This window comes from Oncorhynchus mykiss, chromosome 2, assembly GCF_013265735.2.
Source record: "Oncorhynchus mykiss isolate Arlee chromosome 2, USDA_OmykA_1.1, whole genome shotgun sequence".
NCBI lineage: Eukaryota > Metazoa > Chordata > Actinopteri > Salmoniformes > Salmonidae > Oncorhynchus > Oncorhynchus mykiss.
The window spans coordinates 71,405,254-71,432,168 of NC_048566.1; the positions used below are offsets into that span (position 1 = coordinate 71,405,254).

A 26,915-nucleotide genomic window follows, 5' to 3' on the forward strand; every position below is an offset into this window, starting at 1 on the left:
CCTTTATTTCAGCTTGAAATTGTAGGATGCTCACTGAACATAAACAATGGTCCAGTGAGGAGGGAGGTGTCTAAAAGCTGGCACTAATGTTGTGCACCCCCTCACAGTGCTGAAAACATCCGCTCTGTGAGGAGGGTTCCCACCCATACCCTGTGACCCCCGTGATTCCTCCTAGACAGTCAACCACTGAGGCAGATTCTGTATCTCACACAACAATGCCCTGATGCTTTTCTGCCTTGTTCATGTACTGCCCTTTTAACGAACTTAGTGCATCTCTTCGCCTGGTTAAATCTGGGGCATAATACCACATGTGGAGAAGCCTCTCATGACCATGCCTGACTGTTTTTTTTCTTCTTTAGCAGCAGAGATGATATCAAACCGCCAACAGTGACACAATTCCCAAATGACAATGCTTTACAGTATAACATTTCATCTGAATCTGTCGCAATGTTAAACCCAAATATTGTCCATTGTTGGTAAAGAGGGTCAAGAAACTTGTGAGCACAGTAGTTCAGGTTATATCCCCTAATAAAGTATTCATGAAGCAGCAATGGAAGCAAGGTATACGTTTACATTACATTGGTTTCTCAGCCTGGCTCAGTCCCCATGTGTAATGTTCTATTTCCCCCACTGGCAGACAGGCCATCACTCCTAGTGTGTACTTCCAGCAATGATATCAAAAAGGTTTTTTGGTCAAGCTAAAGAGAGGTCACTCTAATAATACCCAAGGTCAGTGGTGGGAGTCATTGAGTCTCCCAGTCATTTTTCATTTGTTCACAGAGTTAATGACAGTTGCAGGGGGACGAGAACTTGGAGTCAGCGGCCATGTGATGTCACTAACACATGCCAGGGGATTAGAAGGGCAGGCAGGGGACAAGTACTGTGGATTATAAACAGTGGAAAGCTCTTTAGTTTCAGATTAGTTTGTTATGACTGCAAAGAAATGCATGAGTTACGCACAATATATAATGTTTTATTATTAATGCAATCTATATGTATATGCATATCATTCTCAAAAAGATTTTGAGAATACAAAAACTATGAATATAGTCTGGGGACTTATTTGCATGTAAATCAACTTGTTTCCCTTCCTCAATCTTATCCAAAAAAGTTACATTACAACTAATACATTTCACATTATGTCTGACCAAAACATAATTAAATGCCCATTTAAAACCAAGCAGTGATTCAGGAATCGTACTACTTCCTCCCCCAATAATAGTACATCTCTGCGTTACCCTAGAAGGAATTAGTCCAATCCAATCACCTAAAGCGATCAGAAATGCAATTGTAACTCACTGTGCAGTCTGTAACATATGCATAGGGCTAACCTGGCCCACATTAACAGCTCGATGGATTGATTTCCTGCTGCAATGTGAAAGCAACATTTATATAAATGTTTATATAAATGCATTTATATAAGTGTAGCTTTTGCTTGTGTATATTTAAGGCATTACCATCTGACTTAAACAGTAATATGTCACACCTGTACACACACTGACAACATCCCATCATGTTACACTTGCACAAAATGTTCAATAAGTCATGTTTACTCCATTCTGGAAGGTTCAAAAGTTAGGATATTTATTGTCCAGGTTACTGTGATCAATTCTGTTGATATACATTCAGTGTTACACAATATTAGGAACACCTGCTCTTTACATGACATAGACTGACCAGGTGAATCTAGGTGAAAGCTATGATCCCTTATTCATTTAATTTGTTAAATCCACTTCAATCAGTGAAGATGAAGGATTTTTAAGCCTTGAGACAAATGAGACATGGATTGTGCATGGGTGCCATTCAGAGGGTGAATGGGCAAGACAAAAGATTTAAGTGCCTTTGAACGGTGTATGGTAGTAGATGCCAGGTGCACCAGTTTGTGTCAAGAACTGCAACGCTGCTGGGTATTTTCATCAGTTTCCTGTGTGTATCAAGAATGGTGCCCCACCCAAAGGACATCCAGCCAACTTGACACAACTGTAGGAATCATTGGAGTCAACATGGGCCAGCATCTCAATAATAGGCAGGTGTTCTTAATGCTTTGTACACTCTGTGTATATCTTACTGATGGGATAGAAGTGACCATGTGTGTTACTCTGTGTCTATGGTGCCCTGTAAAGTGATTCATATGGGAGGTGTCCTACAATGAATTTTCAATTCCTTTGTACCTACCAGAGACTAAACAATAGACTTCTCCCAGATGTCCAAAACAGAGGGACCATTCATTAATTTTGCGTTCTGGTGTCTCGGTTTTTACATATAGCCCACACACAAGTTAATGAAAAAGATCCCTAAAAAACAGATCTCCTTCCTCTTCCAGCTTCCTGATACATTAACCCCACTGTTCATTGCCATACAACATATTTCCCTTTATCACAAATGAGTCCCTGGTGTCTTTGACCTCATGCTGCACTTAGTCAAACTTGTTTGTTACCGCTGTGAAGAAAGTGTCAGCCTCATATTTAGGAGCATTTTGGGCTTTCCCACCAACGCTACTGTACTCTTCTTACCTTTCCAGTTCACATCTGTTGAACAATTAAGCTGGTAAGAGACATACATTTCTGACAAATTCCTTCTGCTGTATTATCCTCTCCATAACCATTTGCCTTGATTACCAGCATGTAGATACAATACATCCCCTCTTTGTGCACAAGGTCACAGAGTATAAATATGAATTGCATATTGCATTAATTCCAGATGAGTGAAGCTGTCAGACCAATAACAGTAGCTTTCAGTCCTACATTCTGCCACTTCTCCCCCATTTTTGGCCATGGGGTCATGTGTAAATTGAAAGTGACAGTTGAACCAATGTCCAACAGACTAATATTGTTAGAGTAAGCTACCAAGTCAAGGCACAGATCAGAGCTATATAGTAGCAAGTATCTCCAAAAGGTGTTTCATAATTTTGTATTTTGGAACCTTTTTGTATATTCATTTTCATCTGGTCATTTTGATCTAGAAACAGGTAGACCGCCTCCTGAATCCTCCAGGAGATGCTAGGAGCTAGAAATATACACAATACATGTACAATAAAGGATTCAGAGCTGTCAGAGTCTTACTGAAAGATAAGTAATTCAAATCATATTTCAGAAAGACACACTGAAAACTTCCCCAATTACTCTTCCTACTATCAACATCAAGGACAAAATAAAGTTTTAGCCTGAGAGTATGAGAATGGAGGGTCACATTTCTCCTGATTATTCCCTTATCCCACAAATGTAACATGCTTGAAGTTATAGATGAATGAAATCTCATGATATACCACACAATTATTTGAATGGAATTGTTCATATCATATTCCGGCTTTTCCATGGGTGATTTAATGAGCACATGATGCTGTCACATCAAAGAATTTCTCAACTTCTGTTTCTGCTCATAAATATTTTTCCCTGTCATTGTCTGTTTATTTTGTTTTCTGCTTTGCTCCAAACATTGTCAAAATGAAGCAGCTCTCCGTCATCTATTTGATTGGTAATAAATAAGGTCATTACTGCCACTTTGTCCAGTCTTTGAAACAGAGGAAAAAGAAAGTGTTTTTGTCAGGTTTGAGAATAACTTCTAGTCCCTGCTCTAACTTCCTGCTGAGAACCCTTGAATATAATCATACAGCAGGGCAGAAACACATGAACATTGAAAGGCACTGATGGTTATAAATCTGATGGGATTAGCATATTTTGCCTCCCCCACAAGGAAGCAGGGGAGAGAAAACATGAACTACATATATGAACAAAATTGTGCCAGTCAGAGATTTAAAAGGAGATTTATTGAACGATTTTGAGAGAAGGGGATAAATGTTCTAAAATAAAAAACATCTGTAATAACATTGTGAGTATTCTTGTCTTTGTCTTTCAGCTCGTGGGGTTGGAGCATTGTGTTCCAATTTCCATGTGTGAATATTACTGCTGAGTTGATCGATGAAAATAATGACAAATGTTCAGCAGATTGAAAGAGAAAAATCTGAGGATGCTATAATGTCACCCAGGCAGCATTACAAAATAATTCTGATCAAAATATCAATATTAAGTCACATGCTATGACAAGGGTCAGGGTCCATGTCTCCATCTTTACATCTGGCATGATAGGTCCTGCCAAGAGACTCCTACTAGTGTAATGGGCCTCCGGGCCTGTCATCTTCTAATAGACCTGTCAACCAATGCCACTTCCTCTTGTTGGGGCATATTTGGTGTGTCGAGGGCGTATTATAGCCAGTATCATATAGGCCTGTAAACTATTTGGAGAACGAAAAAAGGAGCATGGTATTTCCTTTTTCGAACTGCTATTTGAATTGTAATAATATGATAATTATTCAACTCTTAACGATATGTAATCATGTAGACTACAACATTCATAAAACGTTAAATGCTTATAACAGTGTCATGTCGAGAGCATTGTCTTGGGAATGTTTAGATATAGGACCTGTAACTGTCTAATAATTTCACTGCTAATTCAAGTAACATGGCGCTTTGGCTAATCGTTTTTCCAAATATGTATTTATTTCTGTGACAACGCAATAGTTTGTCCCGTTATCATATGAAAACGCAATTTACAATTGGTAATTAATTTTAAGTAAAGAGGCGGCTGATTTTCCTCTGTTATCAATATGTTGAAATTAACTTTAGGCCTAACCGTTTTGGGAAACAGCGTTAATGTATCCCTTTGTTGTGAAATGACATAGGCTACAATCAAATTAATAGGTACTCAAAACAATTACAATCGGAAAACATTTGAGTTTTGAGATTGCTTCATGGTTGTATCTCCCAAAAGTTCACTAGAAGAGGTTATAGAACTGCATATTGTTAATTTATCTTGTAGACGTGATTATACTGTTATTGTCGCATTATTACAATCTTTTGATATTAAACTTAATTTGAGTTAACTATTACAGGCATGTCCTGGTCTTAGAGGGGGAAAAATAACTCCAATGCGGACAATATAATACATTTACTTCGTTTTGGTTCTTCGAATTGTTTTCCAGATAATATTAATAAAAGTGATGAAAGACTAATGGCAACGCCAGAAGCTGGTCATAAATCAAAGAAAGAGGTGTACTAGTACCACTCGCGTCTCCTAATCTCCCTCAATTCTAACTGTAGCTAAACTAAATTACAGGGTTCTGAAATTTCACTGATATGTCTTACGGCTTTTGGTTCCATTAAAACATTTTTGGAACATTAACCTATACAATATGTTTCCTTACATATATAACTATTTATTAGTTAAAAATGCTGAATATGTACACAAAGATAGAACTATGAATTGGTTGGAAATGGGTTATTCAATTGGTTGATATTAACTGGAATGCAGAACATCTTTTGTGTACCAGAGTACTGCTAACGGATGTGTAATGTGCCATTCAAGTAGTAGGCCTATACAGTAGCCTGTTAATTACTGAGCCTCTTGTGGTCTTAGTTCTTGCTTGATGATCGTATTGCAAATCTATGCTTTTGAAACATTTATCCACAATAATTCAGTTAATAAACTATTGGTTTCGGTGTGAATCATTATTTAATTCTTAGGTACATGCCTCTTAGGAGGTATATAGAGCTGATTTTTCACACATTAAACACTCATACAGACACAAAGAGACATCATTAGAGACAGTGTAGATTTAATTGTGTGATCCATGTTTAAAAAGTAACAATGGTATCTTCTGTTCCACGCCTTCCTCTGAGGGATCAGGTAAAGGCTTGTCTGCTGTCTTCCCAAATCACTCTTCCCATGGCCATCCCAACATCACAATTCTCCAACCCCTGTTCTTTTTTTGTGATTCCACTCATCTGAGCTTGAAATGCGAAGGCAGCAAAGCACTAAGCCTTCAAACGTGTGATTTTTTCAAAAGATTTCTGGAAGCAATCTCAGCCTGGCTGACCCCTGACTGCTGTAGATCTCTTTATTTCTCTCTCTGCCGGCACTTCATTTGGTAGAAAAGCTCTCAGATTCACACCTCTGGCAGACAGCACAAGTGTTTATTATGTGCATACACACAGAATACCCCATAGTGCACACCACAAAACAAAAAAAACATGCAGCATGCAATCTTTAAATCATATCTATACTATGCTGTTTCACGATTCAACTGTACTACCCACCATCTCCTTGGATGCTCTCTTTTCTGTTACTGTCCTGTATTTTTCAAACGAATTCACCAATATTTCCATATAAACTGACTGTACGTGTATTCTGTGTGTGTCAAAGAAACTGCATGGAGACTCATACTTACTATTCTGTTCAGCCACCTTTAAGTAGACCTCTGATGCCGGCAATCCAGAAAGGGCAAGGAAATCTGGCCTCTCACTTTTTAGTGAACCATGAAGGAGAAAAGATGTAAGCATTGTTTTGCATTTTACACCCATATTTCTCACGCGAACTCCTGGGAAATAAAGAAAAAAACTCAGCAGTTCCTCGTGGTGTCTTTTATTGAAAATCACATTGTTAATTTGTCAAAGATCTGAAAATCTACAAAGCATCACTGTTCCTCCACCAGTTAGACATTTGTTTTTAATGGCACTGTCATTTTTCCTTTGACTCACAAAAATGCACACAGGAAAGTATTTTGGTTTTAGGCCAATTGAAATGCACATGCTCACACTTACACTCAGAAAATACTGAGAAAGACACAAACACATAAACACTAACACACAACTCATTAACAATGAGATACTTGTTAATTTGCAGTTTGCCTTGATTTTATTTGAATGTCACTTTTCCCTCCCTCATTCTAGTAGTGTACGTGCTGTTAGTCCCTCCAGCTCTTGAAATGAGACTGCAGGCTCTATCATTAGATCGGATGGCAAGTCTTTATACAAAGTGTTTTGCATAATTACATACCAAAGCCAGAATAGCCACCCTCAAATTTTATGGGTCACAAAGCATCAACAATTGCCACATTATTGTCCACCAAAGTCCAGCCCCACCAATGACAAGGAATAAAAAAAAAAATCTACGTTTGGGAGATTGAATTTTCATTCCAATAAAAAGCAAAGAAGATTATTTCCAAACTGACAACTTGTTTACATATAGTTGTAGAGTTCAGAGGACTAGCTGAGACTTCAGGGGACACGATTAGAGGCTGCACACTCAGTCCTGCACATAATAAAGGAAGCATATAAAAGGCTAGATTTAAGTCCTCTTTGTCAGACCAGAGTCCAGTCTCTACCTTTGTGTCTAGGTAATTAAGATATTCTAGAATGGATAGAGTGCTTGTCTGGTAACTGAATCATATTATATTTGTACTGCATGTGATGATACACATTATATTTATGGTACCTCTAGACAATTTGTAAAACATAAACATGTCCAAAACTCCTATATATTGCATTGAAAGCATTGTAATATCAATAATCTGGCATTATTATTATTATTATTATTATTATTACAAAAACACATTTTCTAACTATGTATAGAAATTGCCATATATTTTGGAAATACATTTTTTCATCCATGAGTTCTAATTTAAATATTAAATTACATTTACAAAGTTTGAAATAGGTATCGTTGTTTATGCACATTAACTAAGCGTAAGTCGTTTTTATAATTTCAACTGCAACTTCTGTATCCCCATACTGTCGTCACTTTCCTTATTGAATTAACAATAATTTGTCTCAAGGCGAGTTCAATATTCAAATATTCAAAATTGCAGCAATGTTATAGAGATGTAGGTGACCGTTTCCTTTAATCAATTTTGACAGCTTTAAATTGGTGTACGTTTGGTCAAAGAAAGTTCTTATCGACTTGTGCACACAGGGAAGAACAGGTTTTTATATGAAAACAATGCTCCTCACATTTCCCTCTCAGCAAATGGACCTCTGGCTAAGAAATACAACTGCAGTGAAGTTTATTTGCTAGATTGTATGCATATATATATACCAAAGTTATGTAGTTTCCAGTCTCCTCCCCAAAAAATATATTCGTTCGATTGAAGTCCTTCAACTCCTAGAAAAAAAATACTTTATAGTCTACATACAGAAAAAACAAGCATGTGAAGAAAACCTATTGTTTTCGGATTTTAGATGCTATAAAATGTAATTCACTGTCACAGTTAGAGAATGGGGCATAAATACATATAAATAAATATAGGCCAGTATATTATTATTATTATTTAAATAAAAAGAGAATCCCAATCTTAGAATACGAAGATAATAAGAAAGACAAAATTACAAAAGTTCGTGTGATGATGCTCTTCAAACTACATGAACCCTGAAGAGATCATGCAAACCATTCTATGGCAATAAGAAGAGAAACGCGCTGCTTTGAATCAACGATGATGTTGCCTAATACGTGGAACTTTGAGGTACAGTATATATAAAGATGTGTGTCTGTGTCTGTGTGTGCGTGTATTTGGCACCGACAGGGAAATCGTGTTTGATTTACTTATTGGCATTTACTTTTTATTTCAAATACTAATATGGCTATGGGAACAATAAAGTATTACCTAGAAACAGGTTAGAATGAAACTTAAAAATGACTTAGGCCTATGCCACAATTTGAGCTGAATTGTCTTTCATTTTAATCCCCAAATAAAATACAACATAACATTGATTTTTGTAGGCTAATGTTGGACCACCATACATACATTGTAGCCTATATAGAATATTTGAAATGAATAAAACATACAATTCTTAGCCTTCTAGTTAGTAGTAGTAGGGTAGTATTATAAGACATTATTCAAAATGCTGTCCTGGACTCTTCTGCTCCATAGTCTAAAATGTGTTGCCTTCGACACGAAAAGCGTTCGACAGTCCATATAATTTTTCTCAGGAGTAATGAATAGACAGTATTTTGAAAGTAGGCTACAGTGTATTATATCAACAACATTTAAGAAGTTATATTTCTATGTCATATTAACCTTTACTTAGATATTTAATTAGTATACATTTAAATATAAACGCATAATGACTTTGATCATCTTAGAAACAAAGAATTGGATTGGGATATGAAGTCCCCACCTACATGCATTGAGGTGGTTGGTGTGCAAAATAGCGCCATCTCGCTTTTGAAGTGAGAAATTCACTACAGTTTTGTGCTCAGTCCTTCATTGAAAACCCACCCCGTATGGTTTTAATATATACTCCATCTAAGGTTGGACAATAACCAACCCCTGTGATTGTATGCATTACACATTTGATGATACATAGTTTGGTTGAAATATGTGTGTATTTGAAAGGATGGTCGTTTATATCAAGGACCTAAGATAATTCAAATAAATGTTTTCAACAAATGCAGCTCAAGTTGTGTTCTTTTCATCTGTCTAAGTTTACCAATTTTACGTGTCATATATCCTAAAGCTGTAATTCCGATTTATTTTCACTTTATTTGCTGTATTCCCCTGGTCATTAAATATTCAATGTACAATGTACTGTAGGGCAATATACATTATTTACTACATTCACAGGACGTATAATTAAACATCTAGCCATTAGTTTACAAGCAGTTGCTTTCGACTTCACAGATGTCGGTGTGTAACTTTTCCGCAGCACTTGATAAGATTGGGCGGTGGCTAGTGAAGGAGCCTACCATAATCATCAGCATAACCACCTCAACATGTAGGCCTATGGCACGGAGGTTTGGGGGGAGAGTAGGGGGGCATCAGAGCGAACAACCATGTAAAGATGCTGAACATGTTGCTCGAGGGGCCTGCTAATGATTGCAGGATAAGAAAGGAGGAACCAACTGGGCTCAGATTTCAAATTCAACATCTATTTTACATTTGGTTGAGTTGTCAACTAACTTGAATTTAACGTGAAATTAATAAAACGTTCCACAATTTCATTGGATTTGGGTGAAAAAATACAAAATGCCCTTATGTTGATGTCTTTTTGCAAATCCAATTCGTTTTACACGTTGATTCAACATCATCACATGGATTTTAGGGTTGAAATGACCTAGAAACAACGTTGATTTGACCAGTTTTTGCATCCCTCGCTATCATTAAAGCAAATGCTTACTCCTTCAAAGTAGGCCATCAAACTGTACAACTCTCTGATGTTCAGGTACACTAGGGATATTATGTGTTGCTGTCGACATGGCTCTGCCCTCACGGAGCTGCCTCTTTGTTATCACAAAAGGGGATACAAGTCCTTCAGGGAATACTAGTTTTTTTTACCACTACAACTTGACCACTATACCAACACCACCACCACCAATAACTGCTACGTCATTATTATTATTACTAGTAGCAGTACTGGTAGGAGGAGGAGGCTACGATAAAGGTCCGTACAGTCAGGATGCTCACACTTCTCTAGGTTTTGCTTGAGTTTAACCCATTATATTTGGTTCCAAAGTTGTGAAACTGTCCTCCAAGTAAGTATTTAAATGTTCTTTGTCAAAAACAAATAGGCCTACATTAATTTGTGATATCTTTTTTTGTGTCTAAGAGATGCCGGGCATTACGTTTATTATAGCGTTTTTAATTGCCTTCTTACAGAATTAAACACATAGGCTACTCTATTTTAAGTTATGATAGGCCAATAAAATAACTAATAAAATATGTAGGGATAAAACGTGTAGACCTATAACCCTTCAAAAACCTTCACCACCATATTTTCTAAATAATAATGTATTAATCAATTAACTTGTCTTACCATCAATAATATAGCTACTATCAATGACATGTCATGGCATTCCTTATCTAAAACTAAAATAGCAATGTAACATACCTAATATAACCTAAATACTATTATTTGCACCATGCCTGACTAGTGTGCAGTGGATATGAAGGAGCATTGCCAAGTGCGCGTTTGACATCTCATGGTCGCGCGAAAGGTGTTCTTCAACCTCCGGGTTGTGGTGCGTATCTCAAGGAGGGGCCTAAATCGGCTTTGAGAGAGAGATGGAAAAACAACAGTTCGATCACAAGCAGTTGGGGACAAAGCTGTGTGTATTGGTGACGCCTCCATAAGAATACACGACGTTGAGCTGATCCGGTATAGGCCTACATGGCATTCCATCCGGTCTTTCTGAAAATAGGCTAATGAATAAGCGACAAGTGTTGAATTAGGCCTAGTTGATAACTGTTTATATGGACTCATGAGCAGCAGTGAGCTAAATTAGCTAATTTTGTGAGGTATGTCACGATCATTAGCTTATGCCACTTGTTAGTTACATTATCATCAACCTATTATTATCCTTATCATCATTGCTAGCGCGTCAGGTTTCTTAAATCATGTCGCAATGAAATGTATTGAATTTCATGCTGTGTGTATTTTAACTTGTCTCTATTAGCAAGATAACTTCATGTGCCTTTTCCCCAAAATCCAACAGATACAGATACAGTTCAAGGTCATTTGCAATTTCTAGCCATTACAACAAAGCAACAGTGCTCAGCACGCCTTTAGAAAATAGCGAATTCGCATTACTTCAAGCCTATATTAAAAGGGTAGTTGTAGATAGAGACATGATGTCCAAAGCGTAATAAAATCGTGATATTACATATTAGCTTGATGTAGTATAATATAATTTTTCTCTAACTTATTCTCTCCCAGAGTTCTCTCTCCCCTCTCCCCCCCCCCCCCCCCTCTCTCTCTCTCTCTCTCGCACGCGCGCGCGCACACACACACACACACACACACACACAGTCAGCTGGTAGTCCAACCTTGCATTACTTTAATGACTTCAATTTTAACGGCGTAATAAAAAGTCCAGTACACTGAACAATAATCACGAATAATAACAACAACAAAAACACACACAAGACAAATAAAAAAATCTAATCCAATTTTAGACTCGACCTTATAAGAGTTTATGGTTATTTATTATTCTCCAAATGTTTCGGGAGTCTATATGCGCGCAACACGAAGTAATAGGCTACACATCCATACATTCTTGTTGCTATGCTTAATTACACATGCCACGTGTTGTAATTCAGTGTAATAGCCTACAACATTTAAGCTATAACTTCGAATGTGATACATAGTGATTATTAGTTTAATTAAGTATGTTACCTATATCAAACGTTTTTATAAACGAATACATATCAATACATTATCAATAAATAATCCATAAAATATCCATACACTTTTATTGTAAGACAATATAAAGAAGGTGAGCTAGTTTGAGGATGCTGTAGCCTATATGCTACATTTCGAACACCATAGATGTGACCTTTGCATTCTCTTTTTGTATGTTGATAAAATCGTCTCGGTCTGTTAACTTCATCTTACCACATGCCATTCCTCAGTGTAATCAGTGAGGCTCCAAGTCCCATCACTCTCCATTGGCTCCGCGCTAATTATACTTCATACTCAAATACTTTAGGAATGGTACATGCTTCGCTCTCTCCATAAAACGTTAAGGAAGTGCGTTTTCCGTCTTCTTGAAATAACAATATTCTGTGCTTACTTGTCCAGTTGTTTTCCGGTTTCCCGCACCCACTCTTGTTCCTACATTTGTTTGTTAGTCCTCTATTATATCAGTATAACGGCAAATAATGTTCTTGTGTTCAGTGTTCCATGTACAATAGCAAAGTTTCCCAGACCATGACCAAGAGCTTGTGCGTTGTCAGCACAAGCGCCTCAAATAACATCTTTAAAACACTCAAATATAGGCTATACAAAAAACACACTCTCACACTCCTACCTCAACTGCAGTTGTCGTTCTTTTCCCTCAATTCTATAATCACAAAGCCTTGTTCCCCTTTGTAAGTCGGTGCAGTTTTTTCGAGATGAACTTTGCCATTTTGGTGTCGACTGGCCCCTTTTTTTGCATTTGCTCTGAGAACTCACTTTTAGTGCGGGGAATAGGATTTCGTGCAGAAGTGAGTTTATAAAAAGTTCAGAGAAACACGTTTACAATATTACTAACAGGACTGATTTGCAACATAGCCTGCAACTATGTAATGTATCCTGGTGTTAGTACTGTATCCACGTCGTTGAAGGACAAGCTACATTGTCATTCAGCTATCAAGTGTAAATTAGGCATGTGTCACTTCACAGCTTACATTGGCAGTTAAAACTGGAGAATATGCCAGTGATTGTCAGGTAGACCTATAAGGTGCAGCACAGAGCTCGACGTACGTGTAAAATAAATGCGTAGAAATTAACCAATTCGTTAAACATGTTGGGTGTCAGTCAACATTGCGAGAAAGAGATAGTGTGAGAGAGATCTTATACATCAAGTCTGATAGCGTTAGAACAATAAAAACACTAGATGTTCAATGTTATTTAAAGTTGTTCATTGCAATCGAGGGGATGGTATAAAGCGAAGCCTCTCATCAGCCTCGTTGGTCTCTCTCTCCCTTTGTGTTAAAGTTGTCTCGAGGTCTCGGGAGGGCCTGGAAGTGACAGTTCTGTGAATAGCGGGTAGATGGCACAATTTTCTAACATTTAGAGCGAGAACGCAGGAAGCCGGGAGCACCAAGTCGATTTAAAAGCACTTTATTAAAAATAATAAAGATAGCTGAGAGGCAGTCGAAATACACAATTCTCTATGCAAGATTTTAGAGAATAAGCCTAATTATAGTTTTGTTTAGTACAAAAGTAAGTGCATGTTTAAAGCGGAGTTGATTTGGAACAAATATTATTTAGAAAAGAGCATAGGTATATACGTAATTGTAATCTCAATAGGCACAGGTCTGAAGATAAGACTATAATAATAATAATAACAATAATAATAATAATAATAGCCTAATACTTTCCATGTCTAACTGTATTAAAGTTTATTTGACATTTATTATATTAGCATAGGCCTACTATCAACAGGATGGTGACAGGTTTACCAAGGTTTGTATGTTCACCGCTTGAATGGAGACGATTTCAAATTTCTTTGGGCCGCACAGGCTCTGAATGACTGGGGATCAGTCCTAGGCTCAAATTCTGGATGGACGATAGCCCCTCAAATGGCCAGAGGAGCAGTATAGTAAATGACACAGTACTTACAGAAATGTAACAAACATTTTAGATGGACCTATTTGTCATCAAGGCCTATCTCTGAGCCTGATTCATAATCAAGTCAGTGGCAGATATAGGCTAGGTTACAAGCTCTCTCTCTGGGGGTCAAAATAGTGGGTTGCCGGTCGTGCCGGGCCACCACATTATGTATAGGCTACTTTATCAATTGGCCTGCAATCTAAAGAAAAGTCAAAACAAACAACAGTATAAAATAGAGGGACGAGCATGATTATGAAATCATCAGCTAACTATTGTCTCGACCTTTCACATTTTGTCCAGGAGCGTTTTGGAACTGGACCGTTGCTTTGTAGATGTGGACTAAGGTTTATGAGCAGCACATTGATAACACCGTGATAGTGATAATAATAGTACGAAACACAGTTAAGTCTATAAATCATGCTGTAATTTGACTTTAAGCGCGGTCATCATTTGGGTACTTTGCCTTTGACGTAGGCCTAATGTTCCCACGTTTTTCATCACAAACATGACATTTTTACATATAAACGATACACATGCACACGCCTTGCTCGCACGCAAGCACACAAGTACGCACAGCACGCACACATGCAAATACTTAGCTAGGCCTACACACAGCCTATGCAAACAGAGAAACATATAACATACAAACATACACATATGCTACATACATAGACTACAGGCATACATATACTGAAGAAGAAGAAAAAACGTTAGGAATCTCACAATCAATGAGATTACAAAGCAGTGTTGGTTGTTCGTTTGCAGAGCTCATGCAGTGTTTGCAGTGCTCGTGCAGGACACAGGCATATCACAGGCATATTGACTGACTTTCAGGAGACTGTTGTAGGCTTGGCCTACGTGGAGCCCACCGGAGTTGGATGTTGACCTGACGCCAGCCTCTGTTCAAGACCTTTGTTCAGCCCAATAACTATATATACATTGTTTTTTGTTTTGTTTTCAAGCGTCTTTGAGAATACATGTATAATGAAAGCGCTATATGAAATAAATATATTATTCTTAAATTCAAAATGTTTTGTTTTTTTCACGAGGAAATAAATAAAAGTGACATTGTACTGAGGGAGACCTCATTAGTTCGTTGTCCAACGCTAATAAATGAACAGAAGTGCAAATTATAGAGTTCAGCCTCAACACACGCTCTGTCAACTAAAATCAGTCCGGTGAAGCCATGATCCGAATTACTTAAAATGTATTCCTACCGGGCTATTATCGTAAAGCAATTCATTAAAAATCCAAAGAAAATAAGACAATTAATATTGCCCTTTTCATACGATTTCTGAGTTGTAGGCCTAATGACTTTAGACCTATTACATGTAGGCCTAAGATATTTAGTGACATAAAACGTGCAAGTACATACAGTATATTTCCTGTACTGTATCTAGGCCTATGGTCTCAGATCTCAAAAGGTTGCAAAGATACATTGACAGGTGGAATGTCTGCATCAAAAAAACGTAAAACATGTCGTATAAGGCCAATCATAAACAACCCTTTCATTGTAGTCACAATTTAGTAACACTAACAGGGACAAACACAAACTGCATGGAATTACAGCATAATTAGATTTAGTTCACTTTCACCATTAATTAGACAGAAGCATGGTGGGATGCCTTTGCAATCTGAGAAATAGTAAAGTCGTCTGAAATTTGATTTATTTACACAAATAAATCCTGACACTGTGTTGCACAGTGTGGTTTAGGCTACACTTTTATGTCCTTTATCTGGTGCTGTATATTTATTGTAGTAGTAATCTGTAGGCTAGTAGTAGTAGTAGTGGTAGTAGTAGGACTAGTGGTAGTAGTAGTGGTAGTAGTAGGTCTAGTGGTAGTAGTAGTGGTAGTAGTAGGTCTAGTGGTAGTAGTAACACTACTAATAATAATCTCAAATGTAGTATTAATACAATAAAGAATAAAATATGATTTACCTATAGGCCATTTGTCTTGGATAATATGAAATAGCCTGTTGTTTACTATTTTTTCTTACAGAAATTGTACACAGAATAGGCATATTGAACTTAAAACGTATATATTTGAAGGTGCTGGGCATTAGTAAGTAATGAAATAATCATCAGGCTTTTGTCAAATTCTATCATGAAGACAACAATTCATAATTCACGATTTTGCAAGATACTCAGTGCTGGTTAGGCCTACTAATCATGGAAGATATAGTTGAATACCTCCGATAGTTTTATTGAGGCTCTGGGTCTCGATGAAGGGGGTCTATTTCTTAAGCAATGTGGTTTCTATTATGGAAAACTGCTTTGCTCCGGGGAGCCGTAGCATGCGTTGGATTGCAAGACGCCATATTGACTCAACTAATAGGACATCGAGTTAAAGTGCGCTTTAAGGCTGGGGGATCGCACGCTTGATCTCGCTTTACACACAACACAAATGTCACCTAATACGCAACTAGAGAGGTAGAGGTGGTACTAGTGTAGTAAAAATCAAGCAAACGACAGCCTATATATTGTCTGCTGCTTCCGGTAAAAACATAGGGTAGCCTATAAATATAGCATTTTGGACATATTTTTAACGTCCACTGTAGCATTTTATTTATGAACTCAAGTCAGACCTGCCAGTACCTGCAGGGTTGCCTTATTCGGCGAGGTGTTATAAGTTCACTAAAGGAATTTTATATAATGTGCAAAAGCACCAAGGCTATGTACAAATATAAATGAAACCTACATACGAACAGTCCTCTCCTCTGCAATGGTACACATAGGCCAAGTTCACTTCAATTCGTGAGGCCAAAAATTGGCCATACCCAAAAGCCTTTCTCTCACTCTCTCTGTCTCGCTCTCTCTCGCGCTCTTTCTCTCTCTCTCTCACGCACACACGATTTTGACTGATTAGTAATAAGAAAACATGGAAATACGTATTTTTTTCAAATTCATAAATTATAATTTAATACCAAGAACAAATTTACAGCAGAATGCTTGTTTACAATAAGCTAACACAAACAAACAAGAATTGTGTTCAACTATAAACTTCCACACACACTCACATATATCACTTGCAATTAATAATCATAATAATCATAATCATTAAAAAAAAGTATCTATACGTTATCAATACCCTGCAGTCATATATTTTTATATATTTATATAAAAACGTGGGTCAGTTTAAACTGTTCATAATTACAATCATGTATCATTCTCTGGTCCATATGTGGCATGGAAACAGCCGAAGAGCACTGTTCAATCACCTACACAATATGATCCCTTTTTATCCAACCACAACATGGTGTCTCGTGTGTTGAAGAAAAGCCCCAAAAACAAGGACACATTTTTTTCACACACACTCTTACACACACTCTCTCTCTCTCACTCACCTATTCTCGCTCTCTCTCTCTCTCTCTCTCTCACACACACACACACACACACACACACACACACACACACACACACACACACACACACACACACACACACACACACACACACACACACACACACACACACACACACACACACACACACACAGACACACACACACACACACACGCACACAAGGCATTTGTCACAGACCAAAGGAGCAGAACACTAAGTCAAAATAGCTTTCCAGACCAGCTCACCCTGTTTAGTCTTAGCCTATTGTTGAACATTTTGTTTCTTTTTTAAATACAAGGGCTAGTGTACTGAATGCACAGATTATATCTATACAGTCAAAAACATTTACATTTATATATATCAAAGGTAAAATAGGTTAGCGACCTGTGGCCATGCATTCACAGTCTAAATACATGAAAAAGAAAACATTTTTGTCTTAATATGTATATACATTACAAACATAACTTTCAGTGATACTAGCTAAGTCTGCCACTGAATTGAAGACGTTGTATTACCGAAAAAATAGCAAACACAGTTTTTCTTAATCACATACTTTGTATAAAGGAAAATTCATTGAAATGAATTGACCTATATTTACAACAATACTGCCTCTAATTAACGTTTTTCAAGTGAAATACACAAGCATAAGACTGAAGTTTCAAATCTAATAGTGTTCCCAAAGTTGTATACTGAAACAACGTTTTGATTAGAAATTACTTCGCGCTTTTCAGGCACTTAATGCTTGCAGTGTATAGAGGGTGACATTTCAGGGATGTCATAATAATACTGCTATTAAACACTATTCCAGCTGTACTTAAAGGTATATGACCCTTGACCTTTCCAATTTCAAAATAAGGTATTGTATGGCTAGATGTTTTCATTGATGTTTAGGCCTACATTGCAAGACACAATGTTATATGCATTACCTGCCTAAATTAAAATAATAATTCATTTGCATCTACATTTACAAGCCACAATCACCCTTCAATAGCGAGGCTTCATACATTTTTTTTAACTGTCTTTAAATTGATGCAAAACATTTCGAGCTGGGTGCATGTGGGGATGCACAAAGTTGAAATGGGTTCATAAAGCATAGCCTACATACTGGTAACCGATATCACACACTGTTCAGCAATAGCTGTTTTGCCTTGAATCTTCTATGAAACGTTAAGAGCAGATGTGGTTCGACTGGCTCAACTAAGCAGTGACAAAACAGGGCAACCCTGGAACATAAAGTCTATACTCAATTGGAAAGAGCAATGATTTAGCTGGGTCAGAAAGTTGAACCTGAACTCCGAAAAAACACCCTTGTCCAGTTTATTGTGTGTCATTTTAAGAGTAAGTGCGTATGCAGCATTAAGCATGTAGTTATAAGCATTTTCCTATATTGCTGTGGATTTAGTTTTAATTCTTGAAGAACATTTTACATTACTTAACTGTTTCAAAAGAAGTCATGGTTTTAGAAAAGAACACCACTTGTACTACAGAATCACATAGGCCGGTTTGGAACCAGAAAGGAGGAACAAAAGAAAAGTACAAAAAACAGCTAGATACATGGACACAGGACAAGTAATTTGGAAAAAGAAAACGTACTTTTTTATTTTCTCCTAAGTTTTTCCAAATGTTCATTTTAAATGCACTTTATAGTTTCCATTTTCCTTTTGAGGATTACCAAAATCCTTTTCCTTATTTTTTTTCGTTTTCTTTTTTCTTAAAAATGGATAAGAAGCAAGTTGTTCCGAATGACACTGGGAGCTTTTATCTGCATTTTGAAAGTTCGCAGAATGTCTCAATTTTAAAATTCACAGTCATTTACAACAATGTCTTTCTTTGTGAAAGCAAGCTCTTGTAACAGCCGTTTTCCTTCAACAAAAGAAGCGCTAACCATTGTAGTCTTACCCCCTTTGTTCATTCCTTCTGCTTACTGAATTGACATGTAGGGCCAGTTAAAACTGCTCCCCGAAAGCAACATATCCCTGATGAGGGTTTCAATTGGGGTTTTACCTACCAATCGGACGAAAAACAATTGCTCTATGACCGATGAAGAGACTGTGCGCAGCGAAGGCAAGCGAAGTAACAACTTCCCAAATCGTGTAGGCTGGTTGGGATACTGGCTCCGAACATATTCCTCCAGGGCGCACTGTGACTTCTCTTGCAAACTTTCCACATGGGCCACATCTGAGAGGCCACAAGCATCTGAAAAAAAAAGCAAATTAACTAAAAATTCATCACACATTTATGACAGAACACTAATAGAAATGCTAAAGACCTCTCTCGTTGGCTATACGGTATATTACGTGACAGGTGCGCTTAAAAATGTTTGTAAATTTCAAGAAAACATCCCCCTTTTTCGGTGTTAAATTTGGTCGCTGAGGTGTATTACTGGCCTATAACATAACCTATTTTATGTTGATTAAACAATAAAAACCAATCAAACTGCATGTGATTACCATAATCAAACAGCAAGTTATGGCCACTAATATCGCCAACACTAACATATTCAGTAGGCCTACATTGTTTTATTGTTAAAGAAGACACCCATCTGTTTGCGAACATAGGCTATATTTTGTTGAATTTACATTGCATGTACCACGTTTTCTTGAGAAACTGTCTCATAATCAATAGCCTATATCATGTGATTATTAATGTCACTCTAGCGAAGTGTATAAGAGCAGGCAATTATCTGTTGCCTTATATTTGGAAACTGTAGGCTATTGTTCAAAAGAAACTGGACAGGCACTGAACTTAATTACAAATACTTACATTTGAATAGGAGTTTGGGTTAACACACACACACACACACACACACACACACACACACACACACACACGAATGCACGCAGAGAGGGAAAGAGAGTTGTGACATGGTGAAATCTGTATTGAGTTTTGATTTGGCTTGAAGAAGGGCTAGAACCCGAAGCTATCCCTAACATGGATAGTACTAACCAAGTCACCTTAATAACCAAGAAAAATGGCGGTCAATGATATGTAGCAGTGCAAACTCTAAATATTCATTGAATACATTGAATACATTTACTACACGCAATATAATTAACATATATTGTTTAAACCGCCCAGGTATTTTTGTAGAATAGGCGAGGCCTAAACCAATAGCCTAGTTTGTAAAATGTTGGCTATATAAAATAAGACAATGTTGTAGGCCTATTGTAAAAACAACTTATCAATTAGACAAGTCATTGCCTAATTCTGCATAGGTCTGTATTTTCACAGACCTATGTAATGTAATCATATAGCAGGGAAGTCTAGGTCATGACCCAGTTTTGGAAGAAGTCCAAAAAATGCATTGGATCCCTAGATCTCCCTAACAGAACAGAGGGGAATAGAAAAGTATTTTCCCACAATAACTGAAATGTCCGTCATGTGATCAGGCTAAATGTGGTAGAACGGCAAATTGTTGTTATTCTATTAATCAAACCGTCAATAAAATAAACTATTCCGTACAATTCCTGGCCCTCCCTGGCGTGAATAGGTTACGTTGTATGCTGTATGCCGTGGTTTAACAAATGGAGCATTAGGCCCGTCTTTCCTTTGCTATACCCCACCCCCTTAGAGCGTGACATCATTAATATCTGTCAATGCATTATAAATACAAACAAGTGAATCCACATAGAATATACAATATATCTTAAAGGTATGTAAATTATTCTCAAAATTTAATTTTCAATCAAATATCGACAGTTTGTTTGTGATGGCATGTCTTTGCTGAAATACTAGTTTAGTGCCTTTTATGATGTGGGTCAAAGTTATCTTTCAGAGCAGCCTATTTTGTTGACAGCGTGTACTCAGAATGTAAATTGAATCAAGTGTGTGGCTATGCCTGACCAATCAGTAAAGGCAAATGATTGGCCATTTTATGACTAATGCCCAACAGTGCATTGATATAGGCCTACAGGCGGTTAGTTGAAAGCTTATATGCTCTATGGGATTTTAAGACAGGCCAGGCATTTGCAAACTTTGCTCATTTTATATATTTCATTGCATGCCTAGCCTATATTGTTATCAAACCGTGAAAGTTCAAGCACACGTGACCTAAACACATTCTCATACTGCATAACTGGAAATGTAATATTCTGATGCAATTTGGAGTTTACCTGATGTGAAGAGCACAATTGCCTTTAAGCAGCTGTATTCAGCAGAGTCAACGTGCAAAGCTTTCAGCTTTTCCACTTGTTCTTGGAAGATCCTAATGTGGTCCATAAATGCGACCACTCTGTCCGCAGACATGGGGGAGGCATGTAGGCCAGCCGCCGCCAGAAGTGGAGCCACATGGAGAGGCATGGAGCACTGTGCGGCGTTGAGCACAAATAACTCACTCCAGGTCAACCGCAGAAGAGCCACCTGGTCAGTAATCTGAAGGTCTGGAAAGAAGGGGATATTCCTGGCCCACTCCACGGCGCTGAACAGCATCCTGGCCGCCAGTTCACATATGTTCTCGATGCCCATGATGTTGTTGGGTTGCATGCATTGACTGCCATACCGGGACGTTGGGTAGGGCTCCGCTCTCAGCAGTAGAGAGATATATCCGGATAAGTAGGAATGGCAGTGGAGTGGGTCCCCATTTGTCAAGGCGAACTGGCCATGGTGTGGCTGTGTGGGTGGCATCCGTCCCCGTTGCACCGCTGCAGTAAAAAGAGAAACTGCAGATATTGATGCCTGAATTCTACACATCAAGAGACATGTAACCCTTCTGACAGGACGCTATGGCAAATATTGTTACACTATAGCAGTTCGAGGAATACACATACTGAATACGAGTTTAGACATTGCTTTTGCTATTCAACTGCTATGATGAAATCTATGGATCCAACATTATAAACAAAAACAATACGCCTACATAGGTTACAACAATTATAGCCTAATATGAAGTAGGCTATGCAAACAATGACTTTCAATTACTGTAGAGATCGATACAAGCATATTGCCCGGAAAAGTCATGAAGCTCTATGGAACATTTTAGAAGTACAAATCTGTATTTAACATTCTCATTTTGTTGTTGGACTACAACAACATGAGCTAACTGAATAGAAGCACAAAGGCAAGGCAGTTATTGCATGTTGTAACCCTTAACCTACTTAGCAATCTATTCAGCTAATTTTATTTTGACTAATATTTTCGACTGATCATTGAATAGAACAATTGTAAAGATACACATATGCCCTTTTCTATGTACAGCTCCGTTTTTTTGGTCGAGATTAACACGACACATAGTGTGGGATCTAAACACGCTGTCTCTTCACTCCACACTCGCCATAATAGCGCTGTAGCCTCTATGTGCTTGTATTCAAATACAGACGCATATCCATTTTGTCTCTTCCAAGGGGACGGGTCAGCTCTAATAATCTACATCCAAACTCGTATGACTATTGTTTCTGAAGGCCACATTATTAATAGGGAGCTCAAGAAATATAACTCTTTAATCGAACGCGAAAATGGAGGTTTGTTAAGCTCGGTGTAGAGCACTAAATGCAGGCGGCTCTATTGCGTGCTTCGGCCGCACAACCTTGGGAAGAAGAGTCGGGGAGAGAATATGGGAGACGGCCACACATACAATTATTAATTAAGATAATAAATTCATCGCACGACATACAGGACAAATACATCAATAAGAAAATAAAAATTCCAATACCTTCCCGTCTCATGCCAACTTTCAGGCATTTTTTGAGGCGGCAGTACTGACACTGATTGCGATGGTGCTGGTCAATGGGACAATTCCTGTTGGCACGGCATGTGTAACTGAGGTTCCTTCGTACGCTCCGTTTGAAGAAGCTTTTGCACCCCTCGCAAGTAAACTGGCCATAGTGTTTACCACTAGATTTATCCCCGCAAACCACGCATTCTATGTGCTGTGGCTGCTGTTTCTCCGACTGCGTCGTCTGGTTTGTCGGCGTAGACTGTACAGTGTTGTTCGGGGGTCCTTGGACTGGTGTCTGAGGGGTCGGAGGGGCGACCTGAGAGCCTGACAGATTCAACTGAGGGGTCGGAAGGGATAGTCCTCCTTGAGATTGCGAAGAAAGGGTACCTTGGGTCTCAGCCACATCGTCCTGGGAGCCTCTCCACACTACCATTGCCATATCTATCAGTCAACGTAAGGAAACTTTTTGTCTGCCGTTTTTGGTTTCGCCGTGCTTGTTCTCTCAAAAGAATGCAGCACGCTGTAATCAAAATTAATAGTCAAATAAATAAATGACAAAAGCTTACTGATGTCGATTGTCCGTTGAATCTGGCGAAAATGTCAAATTGTATTGCTGTTATAGACGATGCTAAGCACACGTTTTAAAACTGATGTGATGGCGAGCTGATTCGCAGCATTGCGCTTAGAGGCCAAGTCCAGGGGCGCTTGCAGTCAGCCATTCAGGAGACTCGAAATGGAGAAAAAAAAGAGCAAATGATTGCAATAATGAAATGAGGTAGCCTATTCAAGAAACGAAGCAGTAAGTTGAACGTATAGGCGACGTGACAGCAGCATAAAACACACAATTGATGTAGGCTACACACTAGCAGCAGAGCGCTATCAAGTTCCAGCTCAAGTCATGAAGAAAATCATCAACTGGTAAAAAAAATATTGCTGCTTCTCCCTTTTCTTGTGAGGTGGTGCGAGCAGCAGCGCGCAGCTGAAGCCAATGCTATGAAGTCAACTCTCCGACAAGCAAGTGATAATAAAACAAAAAGATCACAACTTATAGAACCTCCTTCATGCAGGAAAAATCGTTTGAAAAAGAGCAGAGAATCAAAGTGATCAAATATGTTAAAAAGGGTGAGGTTAGGAAGTGATTGCGAATTGTAGGAGCTGGGCTAGCAGAATGCTTTCTCTCTGATCAGCTCACTGAGCTCTCTATATAGTGAACTTTGACACGACTGCTGCAACTTAGCACACGTTACCATGGAGATGAGCTGCCATATAAGGAAAGTGACTGTGTTTGACTGGTCAGAGCTCACGGACCTCCCCCTGAACCCCATTGGCTAGTCGGCACTTGTGCTACTTGGTGCCTTGCCAAAGCAAGGATAGATGTCGAGAAGATGCTTGGTCCTAAAAGGAGACATGTTAAAGGAGAGGACCATGCTCCCAATTCACCGATTTTCATGAAATACACATATAAAGTTCTAAATGTTCCATGATTACATTCTCTGACCACGTACTGTTTCTTGGTATGTGTTTGTAAGTTACTGAGTAGCCTAAAGTAAGTCGGTTGCCTAATAAATATTTGCCTGAAATGTAATAGTCTGAGAGATGTGAGGATGGTATTTTTGCGTCTGATATATGTCTGATATTGCCTCTGATATAGCCTATGTCTGATATATATCAGACACCAAAATATCACCCTGACCTCTCTCAGGTGTAGCCTATATATTGCGTCTGATAAAGGCTTTCATGAGATGCAGTAGCATATAGTGCTCCTGCATTTAACTCAAACTTTTGTATCTAGCCTACCATTACATTAGAAATAGCCGAATGCAATAGAAGTAGCCTATCAGAAGTTAAAATGAACCATTATTATAGGTTATGGCATTTCACAAAATAAATGATGAACAATTACGGCATACAATTGAATGCAGGATATGCATCTGTAAGTGAAAATGATTGTTAAACCTTATTGAAAATTGTAAGTCCTCTCGTTGCAACACATTTGTATATATGCTACATAGGCTTTCTAAATCTATCGTGAGCTGTATGAAAGGTGCTATACAAATAAAGTTAGGACTATTATTATTATTGTATTAGGCTGATTCAGGCATATTATCAGACAACTTAGCCTATGTTCAATCACAGTGTTGGGATGGTCATTTTTCTTACAATATAATCTTATTCCCGAACAGGCTACATCACGGTTTCTTTCAGTCAATTTAGTCAAATGCCTATTAGTAGACTATTTCTGACTGACAAGATAGTTGTTGATACTTCTGGTTATGATAATTATGAATATGTGTAGCCTTCACATTTGCAAGTATATGATAAAATTGCTTTTCATAGAGCTACAGTAAAGGAAACCCAAGCACGAGGGATTTTAATCATGAATATATAAAATATAACATAGGCTATCCTATATGAGAGTTGAGACCTCTCTCGTAATTTAGAAAATCCCGAGCTATGATGAGCTATTGTTTTATTTATTGGTTCATGATTCTAGGCTATAACAACATTCATGGACTGTATTGCAAATTGTTAAACTATATCACGATAGTATAGGTCTAAATTAAATGTTTCTGCCCCAAAAATAAAAACTCAATGCACTTTAATTATAGGTATATCCTAATCTACAATTTGTACATAATATCACAAATGCCTGAGTGAATGGTGTTTCATTTGAAGACAAAGCATATCTATGAAGTATATAGCCTAAAGTGGCCCCTATGTGCTCCTAGAAGTTTCTAGTCTGAGCATTTTTAGCTGGTACTTTCAAAATCACCAGGGTCTGTCAAAGTTGGGTCCTGTGAAAAATGTACACAGCTAAATGGAGCATATGCTGTCAATACAGCAGACAGGATCTATTACAGTATCTGAGTGCCCCCTAGCGTATGTATCGTTTCTGCCTCAAATCAACATTCAATTCGGAGGAGCCTTCCGACATGGAAACTGCCTGGGTCTCTCGTCTCTCACAGTGACCAAAGTAGCGTGCGCCCATTTCTAACTGATTCATATTTAAGAAAATGTCTTCTTATTGACTTGGACGTCATCGAGGTATGCGTGTTGATCACTGTTTCGCCTTTTCATAAACATAGCCTGAGCTCCGTAGGCACAGGGATTTTTTGTATTTTGCTTTTAATCATTGATTGATATAGGCTGATAATTGGTCTTGAGCGTAACACTTTCATTCTAAAGCAAACTGCATGGTCTAAATTATATCACTGTCTGCAGTTTATTGTATCGTTTTATTGTGGATTCTACTTGACCACTCCATTGGTGAGTATGAACAGTTTGGCATATTTGTTTCATGAATGAAATGTTTGAATGTGAAAACATGCTTGGCATTAGGCAATTGTTTCGGTCGTAAATAGAACGACTATCAAAATGGATACATCAAAAAGCTGTTTAGTCATAAAACACATTTCTAGCATAAAATATCACAAACACCTCATGAACCTTACCAGGCGCAGGCATAAAGATACTATAACGCATAACATGCTAATTATTGTCTAATTAAATGTTAATGGGAATACATATTGAGCAGAAACACATTATGTATACGCCTAAAGGCACCTATATGTGTTAAAAAATATATATTGTGAGATTATTGTAGACAAAAATGTATAGGCTATTCTCACAAACGTACCAAATGCATAGGTCGATTCGTCCGCAGCATGATGCATCTTCTGTCTTATCAGAATATACTAGTCTTCTCTTTCTTTTCGATATAATGTCGAGAATAGACGGGAAGGTGTACTTTCCACCAGATGGAATGAATCACAAAAATACTTGAGTTTATTTGAAGAACAATAAGCAAAAAACGTAAGACTGACAAAGGATTAATCACAGTCACTACATTTTTAAACTTATGTGCTGAACTTCAACCTTGTAATGTAAATTGTCTTGTCTTCATAACATAAGTAGCGGTTGTTATGGCTGTCTTTAAAAATGACAAAAGTAAAACAGTAAGAAAATGCTCCTGTGCGTCTTTCCTTTCTGTCCTACTGTAGGCTAGGCTATGGGTTAAAACGCGCCTGTATGCCGCTGCTTTTTGTGTGCTGGA

General features: G+C 37.9%; 1 protein-coding gene across 3 annotated transcripts; it reads right to left on the reverse strand.

Annotated features, from left to right (window-relative positions):
• Positions 1-16,755: 16,755 nt before the first annotated feature.
• On the reverse strand, positions 16,756-26,868 carry LOC110495486 (COUP transcription factor 2). 3 transcript variants are annotated; one of them, XM_021570764.2, is made up of 3 exons: positions 22,856-24,074; positions 21,321-21,866; positions 16,756-19,404 (listed from the first exon to the last, which is right to left on the reverse strand). In XM_021570764.2, exons 1-3 carry the CDS (start codon positions 23,298-23,300, stop codon positions 19,130-19,132), a joined length of 1,266 nt encoding a protein of 421 aa, XP_021426439.1. In that variant the 5' UTR covers positions 23,301-24,074; the 3' UTR covers positions 16,756-19,129. The 3 variants fall into 3 exon arrangements, with proteins under 3 accessions (XP_021426439.1, XP_021426458.1, XP_021426447.1); XM_021570783.2 differs by lacking the exon at positions 22,856-24,074 and adding an exon at positions 26,499-26,868 and having other exon boundaries at positions 18,907-19,404; positions 21,321-21,848; XM_021570772.2 differs by having other exon boundaries at positions 18,907-19,404; positions 21,321-21,848; positions 22,856-24,070.
• Between the last annotated feature and the right edge of the window lie 47 nt (positions 26,869-26,915).